Source organism: Chrysemys picta, chromosome 2 (assembly GCF_011386835.1).
Source record: "Chrysemys picta bellii isolate R12L10 chromosome 2, ASM1138683v2, whole genome shotgun sequence".
Classification (NCBI taxonomy): Eukaryota; Metazoa; Chordata; order Testudines; family Emydidae; genus Chrysemys; species Chrysemys picta.
Window position 1 is genome coordinate 47,712,690 of NC_088792.1, and position 16,315 is coordinate 47,729,004.

Sequence of the window (16,315 nt, forward strand, 5' to 3'; positions counted from 1 at the left end):
TACCCTCAGAGCATGTTTTGAATTATATTTGTTCTTAATGTAAACAAGGCACCTACATTAACCCTAAATTGCAAACCAGGATATTTATGAGGTTGATGGATTTCCACTCCATACGGCTAAATGCAGTGCCTTGCATAATGACAGACTAACACGGCTGCTACTCTGAAACCTGTCAGGATATTTAAATTTTCTAGCAATCTTCCTAATTTCAACGTTGATTTTAAGGAGCTTGGTTTTGTCATTTCAAATGCAAGATGAAACACAGCACATAAAAATAACTAACCAAATCTATCTCCAAATAAATATGGTTCCAAAAGAACTCCTAAACTCTCAACCTTCCAACTTCTCCCTTACATAGGATGTGGTGCCACTGAAATTACAGCAGTGGTAACAGAAGTACATGTATCCATAATTGCATTGTCATCATCTAATGCCTGCATATTATGCAAAGGATAGAATTATATCTAATGCTACAGATTTTATTTTCCCCTAAATATTATACTTAGCGTACATCAAAAAGTGATGTTCTGTCTAAATGATTTACACCAGAGTTGGTCAAAAGACGCAGAAAAAATTCTCACCAAAATTGTTCAGAATTTTTTTTGTAAATTTTTCAAATATATTGAAAATGTTTGATCAGCTCTAGTATACAGTTCAAGTCATGCCCCATCACCAACACTTTGAGAGCTAAGTTTCATTGAATAATAAAAAGCACTGCCAGAAAAGGCCAGAGTTAATTGTTTTCCAGGCAGAAGGGCCTGTATATATTTTTTCATGAAAAACTACTGATCTCCAAGCGTTGGAACAAACCAAAAAAAGAAAGTTCATCTCCTCCTAGAAAGTGCCCATGCCAGCACGCCAAAGTGAATAACATAGATGGTTTATCTTTTCCATGTTGTTTATCAGCTTTGACTGAAGTAAAAGTGACAAGATAAATATTAGCACATATTCCGGTATGGTGATGCTGGTATTTCAAGATGTAGTCCTAGAATCCCCTTTGTTATTTCTAACTACAGATTAGTTAAACATACCAAACTAATATGACAAAACTGTAGCCATCTTGAAGGAACATATGGGATGACTGTGAGATATTTTGGTACCTGTCCATCAACACAGTGGACACAGTTGTATTGTTTTCTCATCCTCTCCAGAAGTACTGTCCTATAGTGATATTTGGATGACATATCACCACTTTGGAAATTTTCAGTTGACTGATGCTCTTGAGATACTTCCTGGATGTATGCTAAACATGATGACCCCTGACAACATTCAATCGTACCTACTGCTTCCAAGCTCATATCTTCTTTTCATAGTAAGTAATATATCAAAGAGTCTCCCAGATTCATCAAGCTATCAAAAACACCTAAACTATAACTAAGGCTGTGAGTCTTTCATGGAGGTCACAGTCTTCTGCAGCAGCCAATCGGGCTGCTCGGGCAGCTGGTTCCAGGTGCTGCCCTGGAGCAGCGGTCCCGGAGCAGCAGCAGTAGGGCCCCGGGTTGCTCCCACCCAGAGCTGCAGCAGCAGCGGCGGGGCCCCAGGCCAACTCCCGCCACACCCCGCCAGTAGCAGTTGCAGCAGGGCCTGCCCCTACTCCCGGAGCAGCAGAGGTGGTGGTCCCGGGCCACCCCCCCGAGCAGCAGCAGCGGGTCCCAGGTGATTGCCCCCCCCCCTCCCCGTCCAGTAGTATCATCAGCGGGGCCCCAGCCACCCCACTCCAGCAGTGGCAGGGCCCAGAGTGCCCCCACCCCCACCCAAAGCAGCAGTGTCCGCAGGAGCATCCCCCCCCCCCAGAACCTAAGATTTAGTTAGGGGTATATTTAGTAAAACTCATGGACAAGTCAGGGGCTTGAACTTTTTGTTTATTGCCCATGACCTGTCCATGACTTGTACTAAAAATACCTGTGATTAAATCTTAGCCTTAACTATAACTTTTAGTTGAATATGATATACAATACTTTGGCTCAGTTAACTGTATATACAGAGAAAGAATATACTATACCTTCTAAAAATAGAATATCCTTCAACCTATAGCATGATTACCTCCGGCCTGAGCAGTTTGTCATCAAGACCCTAAATACTGGCTGTGTCAGGTATCTCTTGGATGCAATCTGGTTTATTTATAAATATGCACATAAAGTCCTGTTTCCCTGAACACAGTGGGAATCAAATATTTTCTGCTCGTCGTTCCAATAGTCTTTCCAGCTAGCTCTAAACCCAAAAGCTCTCTCTCTCAGCTTTTTCTCAGGGTGATGCTATGAATACTTCTGTGGCTGTCTCTGGGGCTACCTTCTCTCTCTTCTTCTATTGTGTTTCCCTGCTTCTCTCATACACACATACAGTACCCTCAAACATCAGTCAGTCACCTGCATTTGCATTCAAACGTCTGTCAAACCCCTCTGCCCACATAGCTCAGACAGCCTTGCATATGGCCTGTTTCTTGGACAGTGGCTCTTATTGTTTCAGCTATCTAGACCATAAAGGGGCTTAATTGCTTTTTATAATTTATCTTGAATGATGGGCTTCTGTAACACCCACCAGGCTCAACAATGTTTCACCCAACCCCTAGCACAACAGTATTATTGTAAAACTGGTTTTAGTCCGAAGACTACATTGCAGCACTATCTACTTATGAAAGAGTTAAACAAGTGAATTAAATGAATGACTTCTATTTTGAACAACATGGAGGGTCAGTCATTTGATTAATTTTATACATAGATGTGATGTAATTATACACACACACGCTATGTGGTGGCTTGCTGTGGAATTAATCATTTTGAACGAAAGTAAAACTTGAAACTTGTGAAATTTCATTCACAAAGGTAAAATGAATGAATCTTGTACTAACAGAAGATGTATCTTGTTCATGCCATAATGCATCAATAAAAGTGTGGATTTTAAAAAAAATCAAATGTTTGTTTTGAACATCTCAAGCCTCAGAATTCACAAAGAAATGCATCCCACTAATACCAGTGCTCCTGCATTATTCCTGTGGCAAGCCCCTTCCCTTAATGGTGAAAGTGAAAATGAAACTAAAACAAACACTCCATTGTTAACTACAGAAAACATGCAATTTTGCATTTTAATAAAATAAAAGTAGAATGTGCGCTACTGTGGCGACTGCTGCCAAGACTCCACGGCACCAGAGAACCATTTCTGTTCAAAGGAGATACTGTGACTGGTGGTCTTTTAGGTTTATTCATGTTACATTTTTTTGTAACACTATTTTCTAGATTTATTGGGTGTGTGTTGGTGGTTTTTAGAGGTTTCTGTCGAAAGCAAATATGAGGCCTCTTCACTGCAATGCCACAAAACCTGTTCAGGCCACCACTGTATATATAATTGACAATATGAGAGAAATGGAACAAGCAATTTATTTTTTACTGTAAGTTATGAAAGAGTATAGCTCTTTCCAAGCTCTGGCTCTGCTATCTATGCTTCTACTCCACTGCAGCTAATGTGATGAACTGTTAAATCAAAACCACTCACTCAAATATTGGATATTCTACCTCTACCTCTGAACAGCATATGTAAATTCAGACAAAAGAGGCTTGATTCAAAGGTTGTTCCAAGACTGGTGCATGTGTGTAAATAAAACCAGTTACGCTACCCAGATCCATGTCACTGATTTCTCCTCCACTGGAAGCCGACCTGTAAGGCCCTGGACCTGTGCTATTGACTGACAGATGGGCAACCACAATAAACAGAGGAAAATGGGATGAAATTAAGAATGGGAAAATATAGGTTGGATATCAGGAAAACTTTCTGAAAGCGAGATGTATAATGCTTCGGAATAGTCTCCCAATAGAATCGATGGAAGTCCTGTTGTTTGGCATATATACAGCTAAAATGTGACAAAACAACACTAGACAATATAGAATAATCAACAATCTTGCACTGACACAGAGATGGACTGGGCAATCTACCAGATCTCTTCCACTCCTACCATCTATTGATTTCTTTAAACTGAAGCTGTTAGCCATTCTCCACCAGCAACACTACACATCTACATTTTAGATGAGTAAGCATAATTTCTCCAACTGAAACTACAGCAGGGAATTTCAGTAAGTAAATTCTGAAGCTGGAATTTGGCCAGGACCTAGAAAAATTAGGGCTACCTCCTCTACTCTTGCAAAAGGTGCTGGAGCCTCAATTTTATTATGTCCCATTCAAAGATGTCACCTGCAGCAGCAGTGTGCCCCCTAGCACCACGTGGGAATTCTGGTGTAGCACTGATTCAGATAGAAGAATGCCATTTAAATGACTCACCAACATCACTTCCTGTAACAATTTGACGTCTCCAATCCAAGTAGCAACTAGGCCCAACCCTGCTTATCTTAATAGCTCTGATAAGATCACAACCTGAGGCAGCATGAGTGCTGGCTGCTAGGGTTATGTTAGTGTTTTAGGAATGGGTTTAGAATTACATGGAAACAGTTTTGTAATTACACAGCTTGAGAGCCTGTCAAACAATCATATTGCTTTTATAATCTCAACCACCTCAAAAAACAGTCATTTACCTCTTAAGCTAGATGTAAAGCAATTTAAAACAACATAAAAACAATTTGTATAGAACAGTTTTAAATAACGTTTTTCCTGGACTGCACAACAGTTTCATAACAGAAAACAGTACAGTAAAAAGACAGCGGAGCTATTTTTTATAGTAAAGAGACAAAAATACAATAACCTGAGTTTATACATTTTTTCCAGCTAGGTTAACACAGACTCCCATTCTTTCAACAGGGATTACATATTAGAACAACAATGTGAAAAAACATAAGTCAATCCTGGTACCATTAGTAACAATTTTAAACATTTCTGATCTTATGTCCTTACCAGTGAAAGAAAGAAAATGAAGGGAAGCAGGGGGAAGGAAAGCAAAGAATATTTCATTACAACTTTACTTTTGGACCAGTGTCTGAAGCTTGTCTATACTTTTCTGCACAAGTGTAGGTGCACTGGGCTGCTTACTAACCCAGGGTGGGCTGCATTGGGATAAGTCATTTTTTACACCAGTGCAGTGCATCTACGCTACAGGCTTGCATTTGGGAGGGATAGCTCAGTGGTTTGAGCATTGGCCTGCTAAACCCAGGGTTGTGTAGGGTTACCATACGTCCTCTTTTTCCCGGACATGTCCGGCTTTTCGGCAGTCAAACCCCCGTCCAGGGGGAATTGCCAAAAAGCCGAACATGTCCGGGAAAATGGCGGCTCTGCTCCTCCCCTGACTCTTCGGCTCTGTTTAAGAGCCGGGCTGCCCGAGCGCTACCGGCTTTGGGCAGCCCCCATGCCTCCGGACCCTGTGCCACCGGAGCCCGGGAGGGGAAGTGCCCGGCTGGGGGCGCAGGGTCCGGAGGCACGGGGGCTGCCCGAAGCCGGTAGCGCTCCCGGCTTCAGGCAGCCCCCGTGCCTCAGGACCCTGCGCCGCCGGAGCCCGGGAGGGGAAGTGCCCGGCTGGGGGCGCAGGGTCCGGAGGCACGGGGGCTGCCCGAAGCCGGTAGCGCTCCCGGCTTCGGGCAGCCCCCGTGCCTCCGGACCCTGCGCCGCCGGAGCCCGGGAGGGGAAGTGCCCGGCTGGGGGCGCAGGGTCCGGAGGCATAGGGGCTGCCCAAAGCCCGAGCGCTACCGGCTTCACGGTTTGCCGGGCAGCCTCCAGACCCTGCACCCCCGGCTGGGCGCTTCCCCTCCCGGGCTCCAGCTGCGCTGGGGAAGCGCCGGCCGGGGGCGCAGGGTCTGGGGGCTGCCCGGCAAACCGTGAAGCCGGTAGCCTCGGGCAGCCCTTTCTGCGTGGCTGGGAGTGGGAGGGAGCGGAGTTAGGGCAGGGAATGGGCGGAGTTGGGGCGGGGCTATGGTGGGGAAATGGGGGGGCTAGGGCCCCTGGAGGGTCCTCTTTTTTTATTTATTAGATATGGTAACCCTAGGTTTGTGAGTTTAATCCTTGAGGGGGCCACTTAGGGTTCTGGGGCAAAATCAGTACTTGGTCCTGCTAGTAAAGGCAGGGGGCTAGACTCCATGACCTTTCGGGGTCCCTTCCAGTTCTAGGAGATAGGATATCTCCATAGATTAGATTAGATTAGATTAGATTAGATTAGGTGCAGCACACTAATGCAAAAAAACCCCCCAAGTCAGTGTGGAGAAGCCCAGTGATCATAGTCCATACCCCCCATTAGCTCCAGCTTCCATGCAGCAATTTTGTTGACATAGCACATATTCTCACATAGAGCCAGTTTGCTTGTTTACTGTCAAGTAATTCACTTTCTATGAAAGGCTAACTGAAAGGCTTTTTACATTTCAAGATAAACCTGGGACTGAATCAGAGCAGAGAGCTGCATTCTCTGCATTCCTTAGATGGCTTTCAGGGTTAGCCGTGGTATCAGCTGTAATGGAATAGAAGTATAGGACCCTGAATCAAGGTCTTGGCAGGAAGGGAATTAAAAATATGTCAGATATTTTGTTTGAAAATGTATTTGGTAAAGATGCTCGAATTTTTTTCCCCAAAAACTCAAATAAACAACAAACTTTAAGATCCTAAAGCAGTAACTTAACAACTATGCCCCAAAAATTCAGTGGGAGCTGCTGCATTTTGGAAAGCTGCTGCTTTTCAAAATCAGGCCACTTATTTTAGGTTCCTAAATATGGACTCAGACTAATTTTAGGGCCCATTTCTGAAATTACTGGCCTATCACAATATTTTCTCCCTCTCATGTTTATGTACTCTCTCTCTCTCTTTCTGTATATACACAATTGGCCCCTCTGCCAAATTTCAAATTCTTTAAGATTCTCAACTTGGGCACCCAAAATCTCTAGTTATATTTGAAACTGTAGGCACTTCCTATGTGATTTTGGGGAAGACTGTCATAATGCATATGAACAAATGCAACCTTTATTCTACCATTTCCTAGCTCTTGCGTGCTTGACTTTTCAACCTAAATAACACTCTTTTAACAAAATTGTTTATATATTTGTAAGTGTGTGTGTGTATATATCACTGTATCAGCCTTAGATAAAACGGTCACTGACCTGAACAATCTATTCTTTTCATTATCTTTTGTGAAGGTGAAGCATGAAGTAGGACAGGTCTATCTAGGTGTGACCTTAGACCGCACACTGAGTTACCATGCCCACCTGAAGAAGACAGCAGCTCAAGTTAAGATGCGCAACAATCTTCTTAGCAAACTGGCAGGTTCATCATGGAGTGCTTGTGCTCCAACGTTGTGGATGTCAGCTCTTGCCACCTCGTATTCGGTGGCAGAGTACTGCGCACCAGTTTGGAGTCGATCGTCACATGCCAAACTGGTGGATATGCAGTTACATGCCACCATGCGTATCATCTCCGGCACTGGCACCCTGCATCCAACTCCACTCCCATGGCTTCCAGTTCTGAAAAATATTGCTCCTCCTCCTATCAGACGAGAGGTTGCCACTGGCAAGTTACTGAAGAAAGTACACCTCTACCCCGATATAATGCTGTCCTCGGGAGCCAAAAAATCTTACCGCGTTATAGGTGAAACCGCGTTATATCGAACTTGCTTTGATCAACCGGACTGCGCAACCCCACCTCCCCAGACACTGCTTTACCGCGTTATATCCGAATTCGTGTTATATCAGGTCGCATTATATCAGATTAGAGGTGTACGTGCCAACTCAAGCCTACCGCTGCACAATGACCTTTTTAAACCACCAGCTGCATGTATGCCGTCATGTCACCCATTATGGTCTCATCTGCCACGCCAGGATGTTTGGGCGGAAACACTCTGGCGAGAGGAATGGATATCTGTTATAATCCCCAACCAGTCCCTCATCACAGACCCCACAATTTGCCCACCTGGTTTTGACCTGCCCCGTTGTCCAGACCGGACAAGGTCTCTGTGCAGCCAACCAGTATCGCTGGGGCCTTTGTGACAGCCCTTTGTGCAGCTGTGGCACAACACAGATGATGACGCACATTGTCGATGAATGCCTGATGACTAGGTTCAGCGGTTTCCCAGAAGAACTGCATCATGCCACTGAAGATGCCATCACTTGGCTAGATGACACGCTAAATAAAATTATCTTTTGTGTACAGACCCAAGCCACATGATCCACAACAGCCAACAGGAGTTTACTTAATCTAGCTATATATCTCAGATTATTTTGAAGTATCAGCCAGAAGTTTTGATATCATCTTACTGAAAATGATTTTTATTCTTAAAATGACTCTGGAGATACATCACTCAATATATTTCTCATTATCAAGTGCATGCAATGGAAAGAACCTCCCTGGGCAATGTTTAAGAGAACGCACTCCAGATTCCTTCAGCTGCCCTGTGTCTGCACTATGAGAAATTAACTCTTCCCGGACAAAACCTGAGTTACAGGGTTTTTTGTGGAGAACTCTGTAGTGGTAGGGAGGGAGGACTGAATTCAACCCTTCAGCCTGTGGGCCAGCTGTGTGACTGCAGCTTAAACTAAGTTGCATCCATTGGCAACTAACTATGCTAGCATAATGGATGATGCAACCTCTGCAGGGATTTTAGACTGCTGAATCTGTGAAATCATGGATCCAGTAGCTCTTCTTTTGATCATATCCCAATGTTTCCTTCTTCAGCCTACCTATTCAAGGCCAGCTCAGAGCACCCTCCGGGACAGACAGGGAGAGAGTTCCCTGCACAGCCTCTGTGCCTGCACCCCTAATCTGTAAAGGGTATAGCAGGGCTGTAAAGCGGATCCTCCATACTTGGGTGAATATCATGGATGTTGAAGATGAAAGCAATAAGTAGAATTAATTTTTGTAAGGAAAGGAAACCAGAAAAGAAACCAGCTGCTTTGGAGGTTAATTGGGTAATTACCTTATTGCTAAAGATGAATATACTGTACTATGAAGAAAAAAGAAAATCTCCACTATATGGAGTTATAAAGGATAGTTTCCAACAGATACCAGATTATCCTTCCAACTGGCACTGTGATTTCAGCCATTTAGTTCAGGAAAATCTGAGATAACTACACACGATACAATTTAAAATCTTCTAGGTGAAATTGAGAGGCTTGCATTTACAGGACTGTTGATTATCCCAGATTCTGGAGGAAAACACACAACAACTTAAGATAAGCAACCAGTTACAATCATACTGCATTCCTGGGTAAACACAATCTTTCGACAGCACTCCAGAATTCAACAGCACATATTTTGATTCTCTGGACATTCATCTGTGACTCATTTTCCTTTTGAGGGCCAACCGGGTGGACTGAAGAAAAGTGCTATGAGCTACAGAACTGGAGCTCTGAGTTCAAGACTAGGTATCTCCTCACAAAAGCTATGACTGCGAGAACCAAAGAAGTTTTGCTCCCATATTAGAGTGGGTGAGGTAATGTCTTTTATTGGACCAACATGAAAGAGACAAGCTTTTGAGTTACAAAGAGCTCTACAACACTAGGGTTACCATATCTAATAAATAAAAAAAGAGGACCCTCCACGGGCCCTGCCCCCGCCCATTTCCCCACCCTAGCCCCGCTCCAACTCCACCCCTTCCCCGCCCTAACTCCGCCCCTCCCTCCCTCCCACTCCCAGCCACGCGGAAAGGGCTGCCCCAGGCTACCGGCTTCACGGTTTGCCGGGCAGCCCCCAGACCCTGCGCCCCCGGCCGGCGCTTCCCCAGCGCAGCTGGAGCCCAGGAGGGGAAGCGCCCAGCCGGGGGCGCAGGGTCTGGAGGCTGCCCGGCAAACCGTGAAGCCAGTAGCGCTCGGGCTTTGGGCAGCCCCTATGCCTCTGGACCCTGCGCCCCCAGCCGGGCACTTCCCCGCCCGGGCTCCGGCGGCGCAGGGTCCGGATGCACGGTGGCTGCCCAAAGCCGGTAGCGCTCGGGCAGCCCAGCTCTTAAACAGAGCCGAAGAGTCGGGGAGGAGCAGAGCCGCCGCGGCCGGAGGCTCTGCTCCTCCCCTGACTCTTCGGCTCTGTTTAAGAGCCGAGCTGCCCGAGCGCTACCGGCTTCGGGCAGCCCCCATGCCTCCGGACCCTGCGCCCCCAGCCGGGCACTTCCCCTCCCGGGCTCTGGCGGTGCAGGGTCCGGAGGCACGGGGGCTGCCTGAAGCTGGTAGCGCTCGGGCAGCCCGGCTCTTAAACAGAGCCGAAGAGTCGGGGAGGAGCAGAGCCGCCATTTTCCCCGGACATGTTCGGCTTTTTGGCAATTTCCCCCGGACGGGGGTTTGAATGCCGAAAAGCCGGACATGTCCGGGAAAAAGAGGACGTATGGTAACCCTATAAACACTAGCTCCCATATGTCAGTGGTAAGAAGCTTTACATTCTTCAACAAAATACAAGATGACAGTAAAAAGTATGTTTTTCTGCCTGGGCTATAGGAGAGAAACATAAATGAAGGCAGGAGTCCCTCTTTCTCAGAGCCCAGATTTCAGCTGTAATTCAGCAAGCTACTTAAGCATGTGCCTAATTTAACTGCAATGGGACTACTTATGTGTTTTGTGTGAGAGGATTCCACAGTATAAATGATATCTGGATGGGTTTCAGGGGAAACAGAGCACCAGGACGAGGTGGCCAAAAAAACAAGGAACCAAAAGAAAAAGAAACTCTCCTTTGCCCTTATTGTGTCCAGTCTCCAAAATCAGATATTAGTTCAGATGAGAGCTTACACCCATATTATTTACTAAACAGGTGGTATTTATTAGCATCTTACAATGCAGTATTGGGTAGAAAACAGAGAAGCACTCATTCCTCTTTGAAATGGGATATTTTCTATCTTTTTTGTTGTTATTTTTGTTGCTGTAACTAATTTATATATTTATTTTTTACAAAGTAAGCCCAGTTAGTGAAAATTATTTTATGCTCCCTTGCCACTATACCAACAAAATGAAATCCAAGTTGCTGCATGATGTGACTTGTAAACCATTTGTGCTGAAATGACTGCCAGGAAATGGATGGAAAATCTTTATCCTGAAGAAACACTCAAATAAAATGCTAGCATAATCTGAAAATGTTCACTGAAAGTGAGAATTGGGTTTTTAAAAATTCTCAATCTCTTCAGCTGATCCCAGTATAAACAATTTAGTGCATTAGCAGAGAAACTGATTTTTTTCCCCCTCTTACTTTGAGCAAATCTGAAAATAATATTTTTTTAAAGGAAAAAAGCAAAATAAAACCATTTTGTTTGCATTTTAGGGAGGAAAAAAGTCAGCAGCTCTGCCATCTAATCTAAGCCACACGTTTTCAAAAAGGCTACTATGAGTGTTTTACAAACACTAGTCTCTTGCCAGTTTTGCTTCATTTTTTTGGAGTTAGGTCATGATTTAAAATCTTGACATTCGCAGCTCGGGCTAGACACTGTGATCACAATTAGATGTGCTCATCTCACTTTGCCTTCTGATACTCAGCAATTCATAGATATTTAGGCAATCAGCTGGCAACAAAGACGGATATTAACAGATTCTGAATACTGACTGGCCTATTTTTTCTTTATAATGTAGCCCCTAACATTTTCATTTGTGGATCCTAATAGACACCTGTCCCTCTGTATAGGGCAAGTTTGCCTACACTAGAATTTAGTGTCCATTTTTTCTGAACCACAGAGAAAAGCGACAGCTCATTTACTTATCCACTTAACTCTAAAATTACATAACCATATCAACCCCTCTTCTCCCTTCAACCCTCGCTGCATCTCTTGTTATCACAAAGCCTATTCAAAAGGCTTCCGAGAGCCAAGACCAACAATAAGACAATCTAACTTCATGTGAAACTGAAAGGCTGATTCATTCTTCCCCATCCGAGAAAAAGACCAAACATGATTCTTTCTAGTGCTGTTATTTCAGATCTGTATCACTTCTTGGTTTGACCACAGCTGGGACTAGTGTTCTGCCCCCTAAACATGTGTTACGTTATCCTGAACGTTTTATTCATTTACTGGAGGAGGTATCAAGAGATTTCTTCTTTAAATGACAGCCCGATGCCCAGGGGACTGACCTGCCAGAAGAATTCTTTAGCATTGTGGAAGTAACTGGCTACCACAGAAAAACTGCTTTGAAGTTACTCATTTGCGGCACCCAATGAACTAGGGCTGCGCCAGTTCTTTTTACTGGATTACTTTCATGGCAAGCTCTTTTTGTCCATCTGAAGAGTTCCTTTGTGACCAAAGAATGTGGATGTATCTTGGGACTGATTTGATACCTCAAAAGATGATTCTTGTAGCTTATCTTGCTGTAAGCTCTCTGCTGAAGGAAATGATGCAGAGCTCTCATGTCACTGGATCAGAGTGATAGCTCCTACAATGTACTTCTATCATCTGACTGTGCATGGTATTGCTTTTATGTACGGTATTCCAAACCATACCCCCACCGTGTAGGAATTTTATTAAATTGACACACTGCTAGAGGGTTCTTGGTTACCATATTTTACCGTTAGAGAAAGGAACACTCCACTCAAAGACTGAAACTTCAGGCCACATATTGGTCCCACTGAAGTCAATGGAAGACCAGGAGTGAAGAGGAGGAGGAGGTTAAAAGTTTTATTCATGTCCTGATGTTTAAAATCATGTTAGATGATCATGTTATAAACGAGGCTCCCCACTAGGTTACAGCATAATCAGCTAATGTGATTTTAAAGGCACTAAACTACATCTGTGCTCGGTGCTAAGCAGTGTTACCAATTACCTATTCTATATTTTGAAGTTGTATCAGTATCACTATTTGAGTGAGGGATATGATTTACCAAAATAATTATACCAGTAGACGCCCTAGTGTGCACACCATTATACCAGCATAAAGGTGCTGGTATAGCTTATTCTTCTTCCCGGGAATAAGCTATACTGGTATAAGCACTTTTATACTGGTACAATAGTTACCACTCTAGGGGGACTGTACGACATTAACAATATAAATATAGTAAAAGTGGTACAATTTTTATGTGTAGACAAGATCCTAATCTAGACAGACCCTTTGTCTACAGTAAGGGCTGAATCGTGTTTAAAACCATGTAAATGCATATTAGCTAATGAGTTTTTAACACCACCCATTTTAGCAGTCTGGACAAACCAAATATTAAATGTCACCTCTTTCTATTTCACCCAGGAGTGCTGACAATGGGCTAATACAGGCAGGTTTCAATGCATTCTTGCCTTAGCAAATGAGTTCTGTTCCTTGGGCTTCTGATCCCTTGCTTCTATTCCTCTGGCAGAGTTCATGACTACAGAAGAATCCTTGATTTGCTTAGTACATGGCTAGTTCCTTCTTTTATAGACTATTTTAAAAAACCTACTGGCAACTCCCCACAATTTCAGATGGATGCAGTTTCCATTTATGGTTCAGTGGAAAGAGATATTGGGGCTGTGACTGTTTCTGATTGACATATAAACAGTTATTGCAAGTTCAAGGAGAACCTTTCCCCCCATCCCCTTTCTTTAATACTTCCAAGAGTCTGATCTAGTGCTCTCTGAAGTAGTGGAAAGATTCCTATTGTCTTCAGAGGACTTTGGATCAATCCTTAAGAGACGTTCTACAGGCAATGAAAAACAAAACAGCACAGCGACTTGCCAGTCTGCACATGTCTGAAGTGCAGAAGATACTTCCCTCTGTTTAATAACATGTTGATATGATTTTCTGTTTCTTCCTGTCTTCATTCATGCTGAAGCAGGAAACCAGACTAACATTCTGTCATGCTTTACAAATGTGGTAGGGCTTTTGCAGTTTGTACTGTTATGGGCTGGGTATAATCTTGTTATAGGCGGAGTTAACATCTCTTTAAACTGATGTGTGAATAACTTCCCCATTTAAGAGAGATCGGGCGGGTGAAGAGTAATATATTTTATTGGACCAACTTCTGTCCTGAAGAAGAGCTTTGTTTAAGCTCAAAAGCTTGTCTCTCTCACCAACAGAAGCTGGTCCAATAAAAGATATTACCTCTCCCACCTTGTCTCTCTCATATCCTGGGACCAACATGGCTACAACACTGCATCCCCCATTTAAATCAGTTGTACTAAGAGACAGTTAAGGGGCCACATCTAAAACAAAGCCTAATAGAGTCTGTCCAGAAACTAGTACCAGTGGGTGGAGGGTTTAACTGGGTATTCTAACCAGGTGCAGGCATAGGGAGTTTGGGAGAGGACACACAGAAAATGTGAACAGGTAAGAACAGACTGAGTGGGAGAGAGAAGCGTATCTGACCCTGGAAGAAGCTGGGGATAGGTTTTTTGGGTCAGGGATGCAGGCTGAAAAGACTTTGGTGCTGTGAGCAAAAGAAGCTTTTTCCTGCTATTTGATCCCCTCTGAGTTCACAAATGCAGGACTTTGTCCACTCTTTGTGCATAAATAAAACTGCATGAAAGAAATACCTATCACCAATTTCTACTCCCAACTGGAACATCCACAGGGCCCCACATTTTGATTAGCTGCTCGGGATGAAAAGGGGCAACAATAGCAATGGATTACTTTTTATCAATGAGATCTGGATGAATTTATAAAATAAAATATGTAAATGTAATGTATATTACTTTCAGTTTCTTTCCTTAGCAATCCTACCTTTCCTGTCCTAAGTATAAGTGACACTGTCCTAGTAGATATGGCACTCAGGATGGCAAAGGGAAACAATAGAGCTAACAAGCAGAACACAAAACCAAACTAATACTGCTGTGAGAAACTAACAACAATACCTAACAGGTAGCACATTTAATCTTCAATGCATTTATAATCTCTCACTCACTAATTATCACAACTGAGAAGTATGGGAGTAAGAAGTATAATCCACATTTACACATATGGAAAAATGGCAAGATTAAGTGTGGGATTTTCAAAAGTACCAATGTGATTTAGGAGCAAGACAATAGGACTTGTTCTCTTAAATAACTTCAGCACTTTTGAAAATCATACCATAATCGGCTGGCCCAAGGCTATATACAAAGATAGTCAGTATAACAACTGGAATTAGAACTTGGGAGCTCCCGGTGCACTTTCCTATGCTTAAACAACCAGTCCATGCCTCAGCCCTACCTAATCAGTCATTATGTAATTCAGACCCAGTCATCAGTAATAGATTACGTTTACAAAGTAACCAAAGCAACTACTCAATCCTAATTGGAAAGCTATTTTTCTTTGCACACACACGTGATCTAAAATGGAGAGGGTTTAAAAGCACAGTTATAACTCTCAGGATCCATTGACTATATTAATATAGGGAATAGAGCATATTACTGAGGGTAAAATAGCATTCTGAAACTTACCACTGAGGTAAGAGCCATCTGAAAACTGTAGATTCGTGCAAGGCCAAAGTCAGCTAATTTTATCTGCCCACTGCTTGTCACGAGGATATTTTGTGGTTTCAGATCACGGTGCACCACTCGGTGTGAATGCAGAAAATCCAGCCCTCGCAACAGCTGAAGCATCATGTCCTAAACACAAACAGCAAATAGTAATCAATACAAGGTGGCAAATAAACAAAGTTTCACATCTGCAAAATGAAGTTAAATAACTATTGACTTGAATATGTGTACAAGAGACAAAAGTGCCTATTAACATAAAACAGACAGGATGTTGCTAGAGCCAGCTGATTTGAACAGGTGTACTTACAAAGGTAATTATAATTTCTAGTTGAATTATTTGAACAAATTATTTGATGTTGAGAAATAGAAGTGTGAAGACCAATCAATACATGTTAAAGAAATTATAGATCAAAATTCTGTAGTGTAGCAAAAGCATGCACATAAACCCCCCAAACAACTTCAAGAGCAAATTATCTAGGTCAGAGGCTGGCAAAGCAGCTGTTCTTCACTCAGACTCAAGTCACCTAGTACATAACTGAAGGAGAAGGATGCCCATCAAATAAATGTGTGCCTGGTCCTTTCCCATTGAAGTCAATGGGAGCCTTAGCATAGACTTCACTGGATACAGGATTAGACTCTATATGAGAATACTAACCCTTAGCTAATTGGCACTGTCAAAATTGTCGTTTTATATTCAATCTACTGTATAAAATTTACAAAATATATCAGGGTCTGTCTTTTGCTCTGTGTTTGTGTAGCGCCTGGCACAGTGGGATCCTGGTCCATGACTAAGGCATCTATGCACTACGGCAGGGGTAGTCAACTTTTTTTTTGTCAAGGTCCAAATTTATTGGTCAAGGTCTAGTCAAGGTCCAGACTCCAGAGAAAATAATAAAAAATAACAATAATAATGATAATAATTAGTAAATAAAAAGATTTCAGGGCCTGTTCAAAAGCGTCTGGATTTTGGTCGCGGTCCATCTATTGACTACCCCTGCACTACGGTCACACAAATAATAAGGTTTCACTTTTTTGCTTTCCATATAATATAGTTATAGTGACACAATATTTTATAACATTTTCAGT

The 16,315-nt window shown here is 43.1% G+C and overlaps 1 protein-coding gene across 3 annotated transcripts in view; it reads right to left on the minus strand.

Annotated features, from left to right (window-relative positions):
* The window catches only part of CDK6 (cyclin dependent kinase 6), a 179,800-nt gene that overhangs the window by 84,480 nt on the left and 79,005 nt on the right, over nucleotides 1-16,315 (minus strand). For all 3 annotated transcript variants that reach the window (XM_042857191.2, XM_065583087.1, XM_065583089.1), the window contains exon 4: nucleotides 15,191-15,358. In XM_042857191.2, the coding sequence (XP_042713125.1) occupies nucleotides 15,191-15,358 (168 nt within the window). The remainder of the gene's footprint in view (nucleotides 1-15,190; nucleotides 15,359-16,315) is intronic.